At 45.8% G+C, this 16,533-nt stretch overlaps 1 protein-coding gene across 2 annotated transcripts in view; it reads right to left on the bottom strand.

Moving 5' to 3' along the window:
- Positions 1-16,533, bottom strand: part of hdgfl2 (HDGF like 2) — a 100,269-nt gene that overhangs the window by 16,293 nt on the left and 67,443 nt on the right. For both annotated transcript variants that reach the window (XM_086004889.1, XM_086004888.1), the window contains exons 10-12: positions 5,266-5,381; positions 4,218-4,288; positions 3,720-3,790 (exon numbers count right to left, since the gene is read on the bottom strand). In XM_086004889.1, coding sequence (XP_085861015.1) covers positions 3,720-3,790; positions 4,218-4,288; positions 5,266-5,381 — 258 coding nt within the window. The remainder of the gene's footprint in view (positions 1-3,719; positions 3,791-4,217; positions 4,289-5,265; positions 5,382-16,533) is intronic.

Consider the following 16,533-nt stretch of genomic DNA (forward strand, 5'->3'; position numbering starts at 1 on the left):
GCAGAGAATTCCACAGGTTCACCACTCTCTGGGTGAAGAAATTCCTCATTTCAGTCCTAAATGGCTTACCCCTTACCCTTAGACTGTGACCCCTGGTTCTGGACTCCCCGGCCATCAGAAACATCCTTCCTGCATCTAGTCTGTCCAGACCCGACAGCATTTTATAGGTTTCGATGAGATCCCCTCTCAATCTTCTAAACTCCGGTGAGTATAAGTCCAATCGACACAATCTCTCCTCATAAGTCATTCCTGCCATCCCAGGTATCAGCCTGGTGAATCTTCGCTGCACTCCCTCCATGGCAAGAACATCCTTCCTTAGGTAAGGTGACCAAAACTGCACACAATACTCAAGGTGCGGTCTCACCAAGGCCCTGTACAACTGTAGCAAGACATCCTTGTTCCTGTTCTCGAACCCTCTTGCTACGAAGGCCAACATACCATTTGCCTTCTTAACCGCCTGCTGCACCTGCATGCTTACCTTCAGCGACTGGTGCACAAGGACACCCAGGTCTCTTTGCACTTCCCCTTCTCCCAATCTATTGCCATTCAAATAATAATCTGCCTTCCTGTTTTTGCCACCAAAGTAGAAGGACAGACTGCTGCCGCCCATGCAGAGTTGGAGTAGTCAGCAGCCGGGCCCTCCAGGCCCAGAGCTGGTCCAGGCCGTCCCTCAAGGGCATCTGCAGTCTCAGTTTCTGACACTCAGCAGCCTTCCCCCAGCCTTGCTGCAGCCACTGGGGTCCCATTACGGAGGAGCTGCAGGGTGGGAAGGGGGCAATTTCGCAAGGGAGGCAGATCACCCTCGAAGGGCAAAAAGTAGGAGGTGTGGCAAAATGTTTTTCATTGTTTTATTGAAGGCCAAGGGTCGTGGTCAAATTTTTGTTACTGTTTTGGACATTGTCTCCAGGTTGTGAGAGCCAGTTATGTGAATGACTTTTTTTTGGTGTTTCTTTCTATTACTTTGTCATGCGGAAATGAGACACAGTTTGGGAAATAAAGTAGTGTCTGTATTCAAAATGTGCATGTTTGGTCTTTGCACTCATTGTTGCCTTGACCGGCTTAGGGGTTGCGGGATGGTTTCATTCAGGTTGTTTGAATGGCAGAAGCCATTCCCTCAGAGGGGGCCTAGAAGCGACTTGCTATGAGCCTTTGACGGACGGCTCTTCCACTTTGTGCCTCCCTCCTGCCTTGGTGCTGCTGATGTTCATCCTCCTCCTCCTCCTCCTCCTCTGCTGCTGCTCCAATGTCTGGTGGCATTGGCTGGGTCCTGAGGATTGCCAGGTTATGCAGCATGCAGCACACAACAACGAAGTGGGAGACTCACTCAGGCGAGTACTGCAGGGCTCCTCCAGAATGTTCCAGACAGCGGAACCGTTGCTTGAGCACGCCGATTGTGTGCTCAACGATGTTCCTGGTAGCTTGATGGCTCTCGTTGTATCGCAGTTCAGCAGGGGTGCTGGGCGAACGGAGCGGGGTCATCAGCCACGTGCACAGAGGATATCCCTTGTCCCCGAGAAGCCAACCTCCTGGGTGAAGCGGTGCCTCGAAAAGGTCTGCCACAGAAGTCTGGCGCAGGATGAAGGCATCGTGGCTGCTGCCTGGAAAGTGGGCATTGACAGCGAGTATCAGCTGTCTGTGGTTACAGACCAACTGAACGTTTAAGGAATGGAAGCCCTTTCGGTTGCGGAAATCCTCGGCATTCTCTTGCGGCGCCCGCAAAGCCACATGGGTGCAGTCAATGGCGCCCTGCACCATGGGGAAGCCCGCTATCCGAGCAAAGCCCATTGCGCGTTCTTGCTGCTTGCCCGGGGTCATGGGGAAAGAGATGTACTCTCGTCTCCTTTTAAAGAGGGCATTTGTGATCTGACGGATGCAGCAATGCACCGCGAACTGGGAGATATTGGCGATGTCCCCAGTAGCGGATTGAAAGGAGCCGGTGGCATAAAAGTTGAGAGCCACTGTTATCTTCACTGCCACCGACAGAGGCATCCTGCTCCTCAGTTGAGGCTGCAGATCTGGCTGAAGCAGGTGGCAGAGCTCAGTGACCACCTCCTTGCTGAATCTCAGCCTTCGCAAACACTGCTCCTCAGACATGTTAATGTATGAGAACTGTTGGCGAAAAACCCTGGGAGGGTAAGGTCTCCTGTTGGCCCTCCTCTGTCTGGCCATGATTGCCACTCTCTCTCTGCGTCTCTGTGCCCTCTGAATGTGATGGAGAAGGACGACGTTCCCATCCATTGCAGCCCCCATAGTATCTGGGCAACCAAAGTTACGATGGTCAAAAAGCAAAGTACCTGCAAAGTTATGGTCAGAAGCCAAAACTACCTCAGACAGCGTTGACTCAATGCAGAAGTCTCTCTCTTAATCTCTCTCTCAGAACGAGTGGTGCAAAAATGGCTACCACACAAAAGCCAGGAAGAGGCCCCCTTTAAATAGCACCCCCCCCAGCCCCACAGCGACTGGAAAGCGTTCCAGTCAACCTGTCGTTGGTCGCGCCAGGCGGAAAGGAGGGGGGCGCCCCAAGGGCGTTGCACTCTCGAATGACGTCAAGATCTGCGTGCGCACGAGATCGGGCGGTATTGTTTAGCGCCGCCGCAAAATATCCGGTCAATTTCGCGAGAGGCGCAGATATCGCCGCGCCCGGGCACTAGTTGGTTTGCGCCCCGCTTAGCGCCCTCTTAAGGCGCTAATGGGTGGCGCTACCAACTGAATTTTTCCCCCAGAAACTCTACACTATTCCCGTTTAGCAGGCTAAATATTTTCCATATAGCATTCATCCAGAGTCTAGTCATACTAGATCCAAGGGGAGAGCTTTTTTTTTTCCAGATATACTTCCTTACCAGCTCTTGCAAACTGTCCATATACTCTCCCTCAGCATGCTTACTTAGCAGGGCAGGAAGCAAAAAAATTTGATCTGACCCTCCCCGCCACCATCCTAGTTGTAAGCTTCCCTGTCAGTATCCCCACCGCCTGCCACACCTTTGCTGGGCCCACATGAATAAAGCCATTGAAACATTACACCCAATTTTCTCCAAGACGTGTTGAAGAATCTAATTGCCTCAAACTGATGTGGTGCATGAGAAGTAACATCCTGGATAGACACTTTAACAGAGTATAATTCTTTGTGCTGAATTCTAATTCACATTCCCAAAAGCTGTATGTTGTGAACTTAACCTCAGTTCAACTGAATTTAACTTAATAGCAGTGTCTTAATATAGATAACCTGAAATTCCTCCAAGATTAAATAATCAAAATTCCCAAAATACCTTTTTTGGTAATGGGGGTCCTTTGCTTTAACTGTGCTTGGCGGTCTCACTTTTTTTTTTGCATAGGGGCTCACATTTTTGTGTATGGCACTCACTGGTCTTCACACATGTATCTCGCCCGAGCTCCAAAAGATTGGACATCCCTGATTTAACACATTTTGATCTTAAAATAGGAGTAATTTTTCCTAATCTGAATTGATATAAATAAATGCAAATGTAAACTGAAGTGTCTGAGCTGGGAAAAAATCTGCACAACTTTAACAAAAAAATTAACCATTAAAATGGAATAAAGAAAATTTTTACATTAATTGATTTCAACTTTAAAGTGGCTAGAATCCTCAGTGAGTAGAATTTTTTTAAGTTTTTAAAAATCCTATACAAGTTCTACATCAGCCCACCCCTCAACAGAAATACGAAGTCTGGCCTTTAACGCAAGTCTTTAGTGATACTCACAGGATTATCAACCTTCAGAGCATGCTTAATGTCTGTGTGTATCTTCTGAAGCTTCTGTTCTGCCGTCACCTCTGTTAAATAAAGAAAGTGTAATCAGAAATGTGTTGCATCTTCCACAATACACCTTTATAAACCACAAGAGGGAGACGGCATGAAGACGGCAGGCCAGCCAAACGCTCAGCCCAGCTGTAGGGGTGATGTGTACTCCTGCACATCAGCCACAGACCTGCCTCAGATTCAGCTTGTTTAGAGTGCTGCTATTGTTCCTCAATAGGGTCAGGAGACGTACTCCAGGAGTTAATGGTCAGTTACTTACAGAGAGTAAGACGAGCTTGGTAGATTAAGATCAGGCTGCTGTCAACTAGAAAAAGGATCCTTTGTAACTGCAAAACCTCTGGAGAGGCTACTCCACCACAGAATATAAAGTTTCCTTTAGGCCACCATGCAAGTCTAAATTGACTGTCTCCAGCAGGAACTTAAATTCCATGAGGTATGCACCTTTTTTCTTTTCTATTTTCTTAACTTGCAACTTTTCTTCTTTCTTCTTTTCCTTTTCTGCTTTGGCTGCCCTGCAGAAAAATGAATTACAAAAGTGAGTGGAAAAAACAAAAAAAATCTTTCAATCAATAACTTCAGATTTGGGTTTCAGAAGCAACATTTTTCAGATCCCAAACAAGAAAAGACTTGCAATTCAACGTTTCAGCTAAGCTGTGTGGTCTGGAGGTCATACGCAGCCCGGGACCGGCTTTTCATCAGGAGATTTCGCGCATGCGTGACATTTTGAATGGGCCACACAGCCCATTAAAGGGACCTCGCACGCAAAAAAAAAATTAGGGGGAACATTATTTGCATTTATGTAGCACCTTTCACAACCTCAGGGTGTCACAAAACGCTTTACAGCCAATTAAGTACTTTTTGAAGTGTAGTTACTGTTGTAATGTAGGAAATGTGGCAGCCAATCTCCACACAGCAATAGTTCCACAAAGAGAAATGTGATAATGACCAGATAACTTTTTTAAATTGTTTTTTATAAAGGTGTTGGTTGAGGGATGAATTTTGACCAGGACACTGGGGAGAACTCCCCTGCGATTCTTCGAAATATAGTAGGCTCATGGGATCTTTTCCGCCCACTTGAGGACGGGGCCTCAGTTGAACGTCTCAATAGCTTTTTACGGGCTGTATTTCCATGGCACTGGCAGCCTTCCAGAACCTCGTCCGAGTGGCTATTTTTCATGTGCGAGTAGCTGACTCTTCTTTCGTTGAGAGCATCACAGCCAAGGCCAATCCTATCTTTAGCTGGGACAATGCAAATGCTGTGGGAACTTTGGCTGATTTTGCCTTCCTTAGCCCAGGAACTAGTCGGATTGCTTGTTCGACACCAAGTCATGGATTAGCCAGAACTTCCTCCAGAAATAGGAAGGCAGCTTTTTTCTGAACAATTGGATGTTGAACAGATTTTTTGATCGTTTTGGTTATACCACTGGGTAAAGAAAAGGGTGCTGAAGGCTGACTTGTTGCAGTTACAGAACTACAAAACACAACGTACCTTTCTTTGTGCCGGTCTTCCAGTTTACGCTTTCTTTCTTTTTGTTCTCTCTCTTTTTTCTGTTGATTCTGTTTATTTGTGGGCTCGGGATGAGGTTTCTTAGACCTTTTCTTCACCTGTAAACGATAAAGTGATGTGATCCCATTCATTTTCTTATAACTATATCTAGTGAAAGCACTTAAAAAAAAAAAATACACACATTAAAATGTAGGCAATGCGGCAAAACAGGATACCAAACTCTTACCCCACATTTTCCAGAATGCATCCTGGTTTTCCTCATTTTCATGTACATTAACCCTTAGCAAAAGAAAAGTTAGGATTTTCCAGTATAGGGAGATGCTCTGCCGACCAACGTGATTTAAAGCAGACAAAAATCTTGTCCTATAAAAGTATTAAACCCCTCTCTTCTCTCTCCAAGCGTACTCCGCAATCAAAACAAATTTACATTCCTAACCAAGGCAGCTCAGCGTACATTGACACTACAACTTTAACATTAGTGAAAAGCAGTTTGTGGTGTAAATCCAGAATCAGAGCCCGAACTGATGCCAGACTAAAGTGGAAAGAGACTCTTTGTGCAGTGTCACGTAGAGGCAGTGCGAGACTTCCTCTCCCAGAGTGCACAGCCAATACAATGTCAAGCCAGGGTAAAAAATGCCTGGGGTTCCTTAGACCGCCTCAACACTTCTTCAACTTGCATGCAATTAATTTAAATATTTAGTGTGCAGACACTGCCACGCACACCATCTAAACATTCAAAATTTAACTGCATATGCTTGCAAACACACACGCATAGAGCTTTCTCCTGGGCAGCAAAATTTAAGTTTCAGCCAGGCAGTATTTTTTTCAAATTCATTCATGGGCTGTGGGTGTTGCTGGCAAGGCCAGCATTTATTGCCTATCCTTAATTGCCCTTGAGAAGGTGGTGGTAAGCCGCCTTCTTGAACCGCTGCAGTCTGTGTGGTGAAGGTACTCCCACAGTGCTGTTCGGGAGGGAGTTCCAGGAATTTGACCCAGCAACGATGAAGGAACGGCGATATATTTCCAAGTCAGGATGGTGAGTGACTTGGGAGGGGAACTTGGAGGTGGTGGTGTTCCCATGCGTCTGCTGCCCTTGTCCTTCTAGGTGGTAGAGGTCGTGGGTTTGGGAGGTGCTGTCAAAGAAGCCTTGGCGAGTTGCTGCAGTGCATCTTGTAGAGAGTACACACTGCAGCCACAGTACGCCGGTGGTAGAGGGAGTGAATGTTTAAGGTGGTGGATGGGGTGCCAATCAAGCAGGCTGCTTTGCCCTGGATGGTGTTAGACACTAAAGATGCCTAAAAATGTATATGGTTATGCGATTAAACCTGTGACGCGAAAAATGCTGTGTTTAAATGGTTATGTTTGAATTGCAGACGAAAAGTCTCCTCGAACCAGATAGATGTTTAGAAGTGCTAATGTTTTGGTTTCCTACAGAGGGAGTTTCCCTGTTGCTAAACGATTATCTGTTGTTTTTAAGTTAGACATGAACCCTGTTTATGTATTTTATGTATAATGCTAAGGTAGGATTTGAAGTTAGCTTAACAGAATTGCTTGCGAAGATAACGGAAGGAAGTCTGGGGAAGTTACCGTAAATATTTGCTACGTCATAAAGGAGGTAACACTTTGAAGTGAACAGGTTTCTGGTTGGGCCTCATGAGATCAAAGGAGGATACAGACGAAAGAGAAAAGACACAAATTCCACAGGAAGGAAACCCTGGGAAAATAGAAACAGAGAAAGACATGTGGCCAAAATCATAAAACATCTTTAGGGCGGGCTTTGACACAAGAATCGAGACAAAGAACTAGAAGTCCCATTGGATATTAAGGTTTATGGGGAACTTCTATAGGTCAAAATGTCTCGTCAATATCCCGGTTCAGGCCCACCCCTAAGAGTAGAATAAAAGTGACCTCCCAAAAGCTTGTACTCACAGACGGAAGAGAGAGAAAGAGAGAACTTGTACTCAGATGGAAGAGAGAGAGGAGGCTCTAGACGAAAGGAAGAAGAGAATTGCTCACGTGCGTCAACCGCCTGTCCGATCGGATCGGTATCAGCCTCTTATCACAGTCGTATGTTTTTGCTGTATAACTGATGTGTTATATTCTGTCTTAAACTCTGATTAAACACAATATACCCACCATACTGGTTTGCACTCGAACCTGATTATTTAAAGTTACCAGAGTTAGCCGTAACTTGGCTATTTCTAACAAATTGGCGAAGTCAGGCAGGAGTGCAAAAGGGTTATTGTGGTCGAAGAGAGTTGAGGATGGTTTCGGTTTATAAAGGTGCTAGGCATTGTTATCGGCATGGCAGCTGCGTATTTTAGAGACAAAGTTGGGAACAGTCTCTCGGATAAGTTAGGGGTCCCGGGGGCCCAAGCGGTAATTGAGATAGTGCAGGGTGATGAGAAGAGCGAGAAGAGTTACTCTGAGATTTGGGGCGAGATAGCGTCCCAGGTAGATGCGAAGAACTGTAAAGTTAAGGAAGCCAGAAATAGGCTGGCTTATGCAGCCCACTTATGTGCCGTTCGCTAGGGAGGCAAAGTTGTACTCCTGAAAGAGAAAAATACACAACTTGAAAGGGAGTTACAGGACTGGCAGGACAGACACGTCACAAACCGTGCCCTTCTATGTCAGGAGCAAGCCTCGGCAGATGAAGCACGACTTGCTTCAAGACGCCACCATCAGGTCTATGAGGATAACAAGGCTTTAGAAATTAAAAATAAATCCTTGATCTCATAACTTGAGGACGCCAGGGGGGCCTTGAGAGAGTTACTCGAGAAACCCCCACTGGCGAGCACCGACCATACTCAATACGAATTACAAATCATGGAATTGAAGGGAAAACTGGGGAGACAAATGACGGCTGTTGCAGCCGTCAGTCGCCTTAAACCCGGGAATCCCATTATTAATTTGGACGATCTAACAAAAAAAGCCCAGTGCAATAATAACCCCAGCTGCCAAAATAGTCCCTCACTCTCTGCGCATCCCCCTCCCTAACCAGGGCAAACTGCCCCGGTAGAAATCAAGCAGGATATAGTCACTACTACCTCTCGATTTGTTGACATTACACCCTCGGATGATGAATTCGATAATGATACCTCCTCTATAGCCTACAGCCTACCTCCAAATATCTACTACCAGTAGAAGTTTGACCCCGCCGGAGTGCAAAGCACTGGCCGAAGACTTGGGCAAATAAACTGGGGAACGAACCCAGTTGCCCTAACAAGTGACTGGGGTGATTTCCGTCGCGGTCACCCCGAGTTAGAGTTGAAAGACTTAAAACAAATTCTGTTGGCAAGTGCCACATGGCAACTCAAGGAATCACTCGTTTGGGCATGAAATCAGTCAATTTTACCTGCGCGGCTGGGGAAGCCCGGCAAGAGGCTAACGAACACCCCATGGCCTTTGCAAATCAATTGTATGATTTGTACGACCAGTCCCAGGAAAACCGTGACAATCAAGAGTTTTGGGAAACTGAGGGATTTAAATTGACATTCATCAACGCTCTCTTACCCCCTGTAAGAGACATTCTTGGTATTACCGTCCATCAGGGAACCCCGTGGGCTGATCTGTTGGACTCTTGCACTCAAGCTTGGGACTGAGTTAAATTGTCCCTCGCCCCTACTGAGTCCAAAGTTTTGGCAGTGGAGGGTCCTCTAATTCCAGACCCCTCCCCAGCCGGGAAACAGACGCAACTTAATTTGTTCAGCCCCTGTTTATGTTGGTACGGTGAAGTCCCACTCACGTTCTTCTAACATACACACCCAGATTAACTCTCAGGCAGATCGTGCTGCTAAAGACGCCACTGTTAATGGTGACTTCTGGCAAGCCCCTACTCCTCCCTTAAGGTCAGTCTCGAGTATCCCAGGTGGGGACATCGACCTCCCTTCCCTCCAGTCCAGTTATTCCCCCTATGCAGTTGTTATTGCATGGCATCAAAATGCATGTCCGTTACCTCAGCCCACTCCATGGGCTGCAGACACACAATTGGCTCCAGATCAGTCTGGGGAAGCAGCCCCCCGTTAATGTACAACCCCCGCTTGCGGTGGCTATCGTCTGATCTCCCAGTTGTCCGTGTTCCCCCATCCATGGCACCTGAAATTTCTGATCTCTACTCACACCCGGTAGGAGATCACTATTCAGCTGATGTAACCGTTCAGAAGCTACGGAAATTTGCATGGTATCCCGATTGTGTGACGGATGTTACTCATAGGGTGAATCGTTGTTTGCAGCACAATCCAAGTGCCCACACTAATCGAGCACTGTTGCGTAGTTCCCCTCCTCCCGATGGGCCGTGGACCCACCTTCAAATTGATTTTATAGGGCCCTTGCCTACAAGTCCTTCTGGTTTGCGGTATTGTCTGGTTATAATTGATAAATTTACTAAATAGATGGAGGCTTTTCCATGTAAAACAAACACCACATTGACAGCGGCTCGACTTTTATTGGGTGAGGTGATCTGCAGGTGGGGAGTGACGATCCAAGTTGATAGTGATCAAGGATCACACTTTGCCGCCCAAATTTTTACCGAACTACAACGGATAATGGGCATCTCGCATAAACTTCACCTCTCCCATCACCCACAATCATCTGGAGTGGTGGAAAGAGGAAATCGAACTCTGAAAACTATGTTAAACAAATTTTGTGCAGATCACCCCACCAAATAGTCCAGTATGTTGCCAATGTGTCTAATGGCTATTAGATCCACCCCACATAGCACAACGGGTATCTCGCCCTACCAGGCTATAACCGGTCGACTAATGTGAATGCCAGCCCATCTGTTAACCCCTTCAGGCACACTCTTAGTACAGGGAATTGCCAACCAAAAATGGCTTGAAATGCTGATAGAGAACATAGAACAAACTAACATGTTTGTAGCTACACAAGCAGGCAAATCAAAAAGCCAGGCAAAGAAATACTTCGACAAGAAAGTTTGACCATTTGAGTATCAAGTGGGAGATGTTGTAATGGTATTAAACTATGGGAAGAGGCTGTAATGGTATTAAACTATGGGAAGAGGCTGTAATGATGTTAAACTCTGGGAAGAAGCAACATTGCTTCGAAGCAAAGTGGAATGGCCCCTTTCCGATTATCAACAGGGCCAGTCCTTCGGTCTATCTGGAGCAATTCCCTGAGGAAAAAGGGGAGGACCAAGGTGGCTAAATGGTACCATAATCAATCAGTTGAAAATTGAGAAAAAATAAATATTGAATATTTTACCTTACAGAACCAGTTAAGAATGATAATGAAACATGTAACACGCTGTATCAGTTATCGAACCCTCCTGCTGGGGGGGTCATCATATACATAAGACACTCGAACACCTATCCAAGCTCTACGAACTGGGTGGAATACTACGATCAAACCAACGACGAGGGTATATCATGTTGAGTTTTGAAAGAAATATGCGAAGTAAAATTTATATGCGAGGGATGTGTGGTACGTCCACCGACGGCTACTACTTGGAAGCACCACCTTTTGGTTCCTGAAGGAAATGGAGTTCGGGTACAACTACACTGTCGCAGAGAGATACAACCCAGAGGCCCCGGAAAGTACTGGAAGGTATCCACAGAATTGGTTAAAACTGGACTAATGGGAATACCCTATGAAGTAAAAAGCGAAAAATGGGACATTAAGAAATAAGATTTGAATTGGCCGTCTTTTTGGCTGAGACATGACGATGAATACCAGTGGACAGCCAAGTGGCACGAAAATAATACGAGAAATAACACACGATGCTGTGCGGGATGGTGTGTTAGTAGTGGAGGTGTAGTTGTAGTAACACAAAAAAGAGAGATCAGGGTAAATAAAAACAGTAATAGGAAAGGAAACTGTCCTGAAATAACAGAAGGTCCCGATAATGGTTTAGTAGTAACTTGCACCCATGAGAGCCTGTATAACGATGTTAGATATGAGATTGTCCCAGTGATATTTAATCTTTCAGCAGTCCAAATGCTAAAGGGCCTGTGCAACCAAGCACAGGAGTGATTTTACAGTTATCTGGTGAAGTAAATAGTTAAGGATTTTGTTGAAAGGAATGCGGGAAAAGACAGTGCCGAATCTTGGCCCCCGATTGATGGACAATGGTATGAACCAGTGGTAGGGGGAGGAAACGGTACGAGTAAGTTGAGAAATAGGCGAGGGTTGGGAGAATGGGTAGGAATAGGAGCCACGGCAGGAACTGCAGCATGGAATAGAATAGACATAGAATCTATGTGGGGACAATTGAAAGGAATTTTAACCAAAATAAGTAAGAAAGGTTCAGACCAAATTAAAGAATTGCAAGAAGCACTAAAAACAACCTTAGACATGGTACACAATGAGAGATTCAGGATAAGGTTAATGAGATAATTAAAGAATCTGAAGTAAGGAAGAACCAGTCTTCTAAGGGTATCGCTTGTGCTATGTATGGGAGTTTCCTATTGGATCAGGTACAGAAAGGTCTGATGGACACTGAAAATAATCAGATACCTAACTTTGTGAATGACAAACATTTAGAGAAATGGTTTAAACAAGACTGAACCATGGCGTACTGCTAGGAAACATGGGTTAGCAGCTTACTATGCCAAATTGCCATGCCCAGGTGGGGAGAATAATGATTATCTAGACTCCAAAAGCATTCTCATACCAGTAGTCCTATGGTTGCCCCAATTAAACAAGACAAATAGGTAGGAAGTGTTCAAGGTAGAATCAATAGGATCTATGGAAGAGAAGGTACACAAACAGTATGCAGAATATCCACACTACTTGATTAAACAAGGCGTGACCTGGAAGGCCCCTAATTTGGATTGTTGTACTAAAAATAAAGGATTATGGATGTGTAGATGTGACAGTCTCGAACCAGGGATACCAGCATGCGGGTTCACTGTAGATGATGAAGAGTCACCTACTTGCATCATCCAAGTACAAACATGGGGTAATAATCACACTCTGGTCAGTTATCGAAGCCAGGGACGTTACTGTGTGACCACCTCTGCTACCCAATATACCCATGGGCTAGACACCAGATGGCCAACCTTCTGCTGAAGACCTACTGAAATGACTAGGGTAGGAAACGCTCATTTGATTCCTGTTAAGGACTCACAATATAACTCAAATACAAGTAAATATTACTATGCAGCAGGAGGCCCTAAAGGCGCTGGTAAAATTCGGACATCCGATTCCACCACTATCTCTCAGTTTAAAGTCTATTATTGAAAGAAATAGTACCTCCCAGAAACACTTGGTTAAAATGCAGCAAGACAATGCCCAAATTGAGAAAGCAATGAGCAAGTTAGGGACCACAAGTGGTGGGAAGTAGCCTATAATGTTAGTCAGCATCCTTGGGCACGATGATATCAGCAGCCCTAGTAATGGCTCAATGCCGGATCTTAATAGTTCTAACTATAATGTCATGTTATTTGAGATGCTTGACACGCCAATTGAACTGTCGAACCAATAATCTAGAGTTGACACGGTTGGTAGAGGTTCGTAAATGAGAGGTCGAAATAGAGTTTTCTCCCTCTCAAGGTGGGGACTGGTACAAACTAAAGATGCCTAAAATGTATATGGTTATGCGATTAAAACTGTGATGCAAAAAATGCTGTGTTTAAATGGTTATGTTCGAATTGCAGACAGAAAGTCTCCTCGGACCAGAGAGATGCTTAGAAGTGCTAGGGGGAGAAATTTGGTTGATAGCGCCACCGATTAACGCCTAAAGAGGCCGAGAAGTGGGGCGCCAGCCAATTTCCAGGCGGACGCAAGGCGCCTAGCGCCTCGCCCCATATAGAGCATGCATTTAGCGCCAGCGCTAAATCTTAGCACCCGCTCATGGGCGCAGGCTGATTATGACGTCATTTGAGTGTGCAACGCCTTTTGGGTGCCCCGGACCGGAAATTCAGTGGCGCCCCCCTCCGTAGCGCCTGGCGCTAATAGTGACAGCTTACCTGGGCCTTACCAAGTCGCTCTCGGGCTGGAGGAGCGTTATTTAAAGGGGACTGGTGTGGTTTAAAAGCGGCAGCCATTTTTGGATCACAACTTCCTCGAGAGCTACAAAGAGTTGCTGAGCTGCACACTGAGAGCCATTTGACCACTGAGCCAGCGCAGGCAGACGATCTTCAGCCTTCTGACCATCACCTTGCTGTTGGTGAGCCTTGACAACGGGGAACCTTCCTGTGGGCACTTATTATGGGGGCTGCATTGGAGGGGAACGTCCTGCTGCTGAATCATCTGGAAAGGGCACTGAGACGCAGGGAGAGGGGGGCGGGCATGGCCAGACGGAGGAGGGCCAACAGGCGTCGCCACAGCAGACCTTACGCTGGCAGGGTTATCCGACAGCAGTTTTCCTACATGAACATGCCGGAGGAGCAGTGTGTCAGAAGGCTGCAATTTAGAAAGGAGGTGGTGACTGAGCTGTGCCAGCTGCTTCAGCCAGATCTGCAGCCTCAGATAAGGTGCAGGACATCTCTGTCGGCGGCTGAGAAGATGGCTGCTGGCCTGAACTTCTACGCGAGCGGCTCTTCTCAGGCTGCGCGTCAGAGGCTGATCAGAAGTAGCTTCTAGGCCCCTCTCACGGAATGCTTGCTGCCATTCCAAGAACAGGAATGGAACCGGTCTGATACCCCCAAGCCTGTGAAGGGCAAGATGCATGTAAATAGCAGGCATGGCCATTGTAAATGAAGAAAGTGTTTCATTACACAAAATGTGGTTCCTTCAAACATGAGAAAGCTATGGCAACAGAAAGCAAAATTAATACACTGACACATAACTGCCTCTCACACCCAGGAGACTGTCCAAAACATAAATCACATTCCGACCATCTTCCTTGGCCTCGATTCCACTGCGCCAACCAAAGCATCCAATGCCCCATCAGTGAGGCGTTCCGCCCTCTGCCTCACCCTTTCCATGTCTTGCTAGGCTGGTGCGCCACAGGTAGGCTCCCACCGCTTTGAAGGCCTACAAGGCAGTGAGTGTGTCTGGTGATGCCAATTGACCTGCCCCTTTAAGAGCTGGCCGGCGCCACTGTGTCTCAGGGAAAGTGATTATTGACAGCACCCTCGCTGCGCCCCGCCGCCGCGAAATTGGGTTGCGCCGCCGGGTTAGCGCCTTAAGAGTAGCGTGCAGCGCCTGATGTAGCGCCGCAATCACCTTTAGGGGCGCTGCAACCCAATATCACGCCAGGTGGCGCTAAATTGCGCCTGGTGCTAAACTTTGCGCATCGCCAGGACTAGCGCCCCAAACGCGGCTATACCGAATTTCTAGGCCCTAATGTTTTGGTTTCCTACAGAGGGTATACAATCTCCCTGTTGCCAAGCAATTATCTATTGTTTTTAATTAAAGACTTGAACCTTGTTTATGTATTTATGTATAATGCTAAGGTAGGATTTGAAGTTAGCTTAACAGAACTGCTTGCGAAATAACAGAAGGAAGTTTGGGGAAGTTAACGGAAACATTTGCTACGTCATAAAGGAGGTAACACTCTGAAGCGAACAGGTTTCTGGGTGGATCTCATGAGATCAAAAGGAGGATACGGACGAAAAGAGAAAAGACATGAATTCCACAGGGAGGAAACCCTGGGAAAATATAAACAGAGAAAGACATGTGGCCAAAATCATAAAACATCTTTAGGGCAGGCTTTGACACAAGAAGCGAGACAAAGAACTAGAAGTCCCATTGGATATTAAGGTTTATGGGGAACTTCTATAGGTCAAAAGGTCTTGTCAATATCTCGGTTCAGGCCCACCCCTAAAAGTAGAATAAAAGTGACCTCCCGAAAGCTTGTACTCACAGACGGGAGAGAGAGAGAGCTTGTACTCACAGACGGGAGAGAGAGCGAGAGCTTGTACTCACAGACGGGAGAGACGGGAGAGAGAGAGAAGGAGGCTCTAGACGAAAGGAAGAGGAGAATTGCTCACGTATGTCAACCGTCTGTTCGATCGGATCGGTATCAGCTTCTTATCACGGTCGTATGTTTTTGCTGTGTAACTGTATATTCCATCTTAAACTCTGATTAAACACAATATACCCACCATATTGGTTTGCACTCGAACCTGATTATTTAAAGTGACCAGAGATAGCCGTAACTTGGCTATTTCTAACAATGGTATCAAGCCTCTTGAGTATTGTTGAAGCTGCACTCATCCAGGCAAGTGTAGAGTATTCCATCACACTCCTGACTTGTGCCTTGTAGATGGTGGAAAGGCTTTGGAGAGTCAGGAGATGAGACCTGCTCTTCTAGCCACTGTATTTATATGGCTAGTCCAGTTAAGTTTAAAAGAGTATGACCTGGCTGAAACAAAAACTGCAGCTATCAGTCTCAAACTGGTAGTTAAGAGTGAAATTGCACCCTTAAGTTGGAGTTGGACTAATTCTTTTCACTGGGCAACCCAATCCAAAGACTGGTTAAATCACAGCAATATCCTTCTATTCCTTTCTTCCTCATGTACTTATCTAAATTCCCCTTGAATGCATCTATGCTATTCGCCTCAACTACTCCCTGTGGTAGCGAGTTCCACATTCTAACCACTCTCTGGGTAAAGAAGTTTCTCCTGAATTCTGTATTGGATTGATTAGTAACTATCTTATATTTATGACCCCTAATTTTGGAATCCATTTAAACTACATTCATACCTGTAATTATTAACTTGATCAGTTAATATCTACATATGTATCTACAGGAAACTTTTTTTTATCCGGCACCAACGGGACCGACGTGGTGCCGGTTCATCAAAAATTCCGGATCACCGAGCGCTATAGTAAAAGATACGAGAGCGGAGAGCTCCGTATAAAGCAACAAACCCTGTTGCTTAGCAACAGGTTCAGAACAATGGCCACAAGTTACAAGCGTCTCTGTAGCTTAGCAACAGCAACAGATGGAGGAAGGCAAGTAATATGAAGTATGAACCTACTCCTGAATTTTGCCGGTTAACTGAGATTTCCGGTTATTTAGGTGCCGGTAAATCGAAAGTTTCCTGTATTATAATTCTCAATGCTTAACCTTGTAATTGTGTCAACAGTTATCACAGATGTATTAGTTGATGCATCTCTGTGCCTGACTTTATCTTTGACTCAGTAGTGTGATGTGCTTTGTTGTGATCAGTTTGGTTTGTGTAATATAATTTGGACTGGGTAAGAACAATGGATAGGCAATGGCAAACATTTAAAGATCGCATGGATGAACTACAGAATTTGTTCATCCCTGTTTGGCATAAAAATAAAACAAAAAAGGTGACTCAACCGTGGCTAACAATGGAAATTAGGGATAGCATACGA

Source organism: Somniosus microcephalus, chromosome 13, assembly GCF_052327205.1.
Source record: "Somniosus microcephalus isolate GS21.2 chromosome 13, FLI_Smic_1.0, whole genome shotgun sequence".
Lineage (NCBI taxonomy): Eukaryota > Metazoa > Chordata > Chondrichthyes > Squaliformes > Somniosidae > Somniosus > Somniosus microcephalus.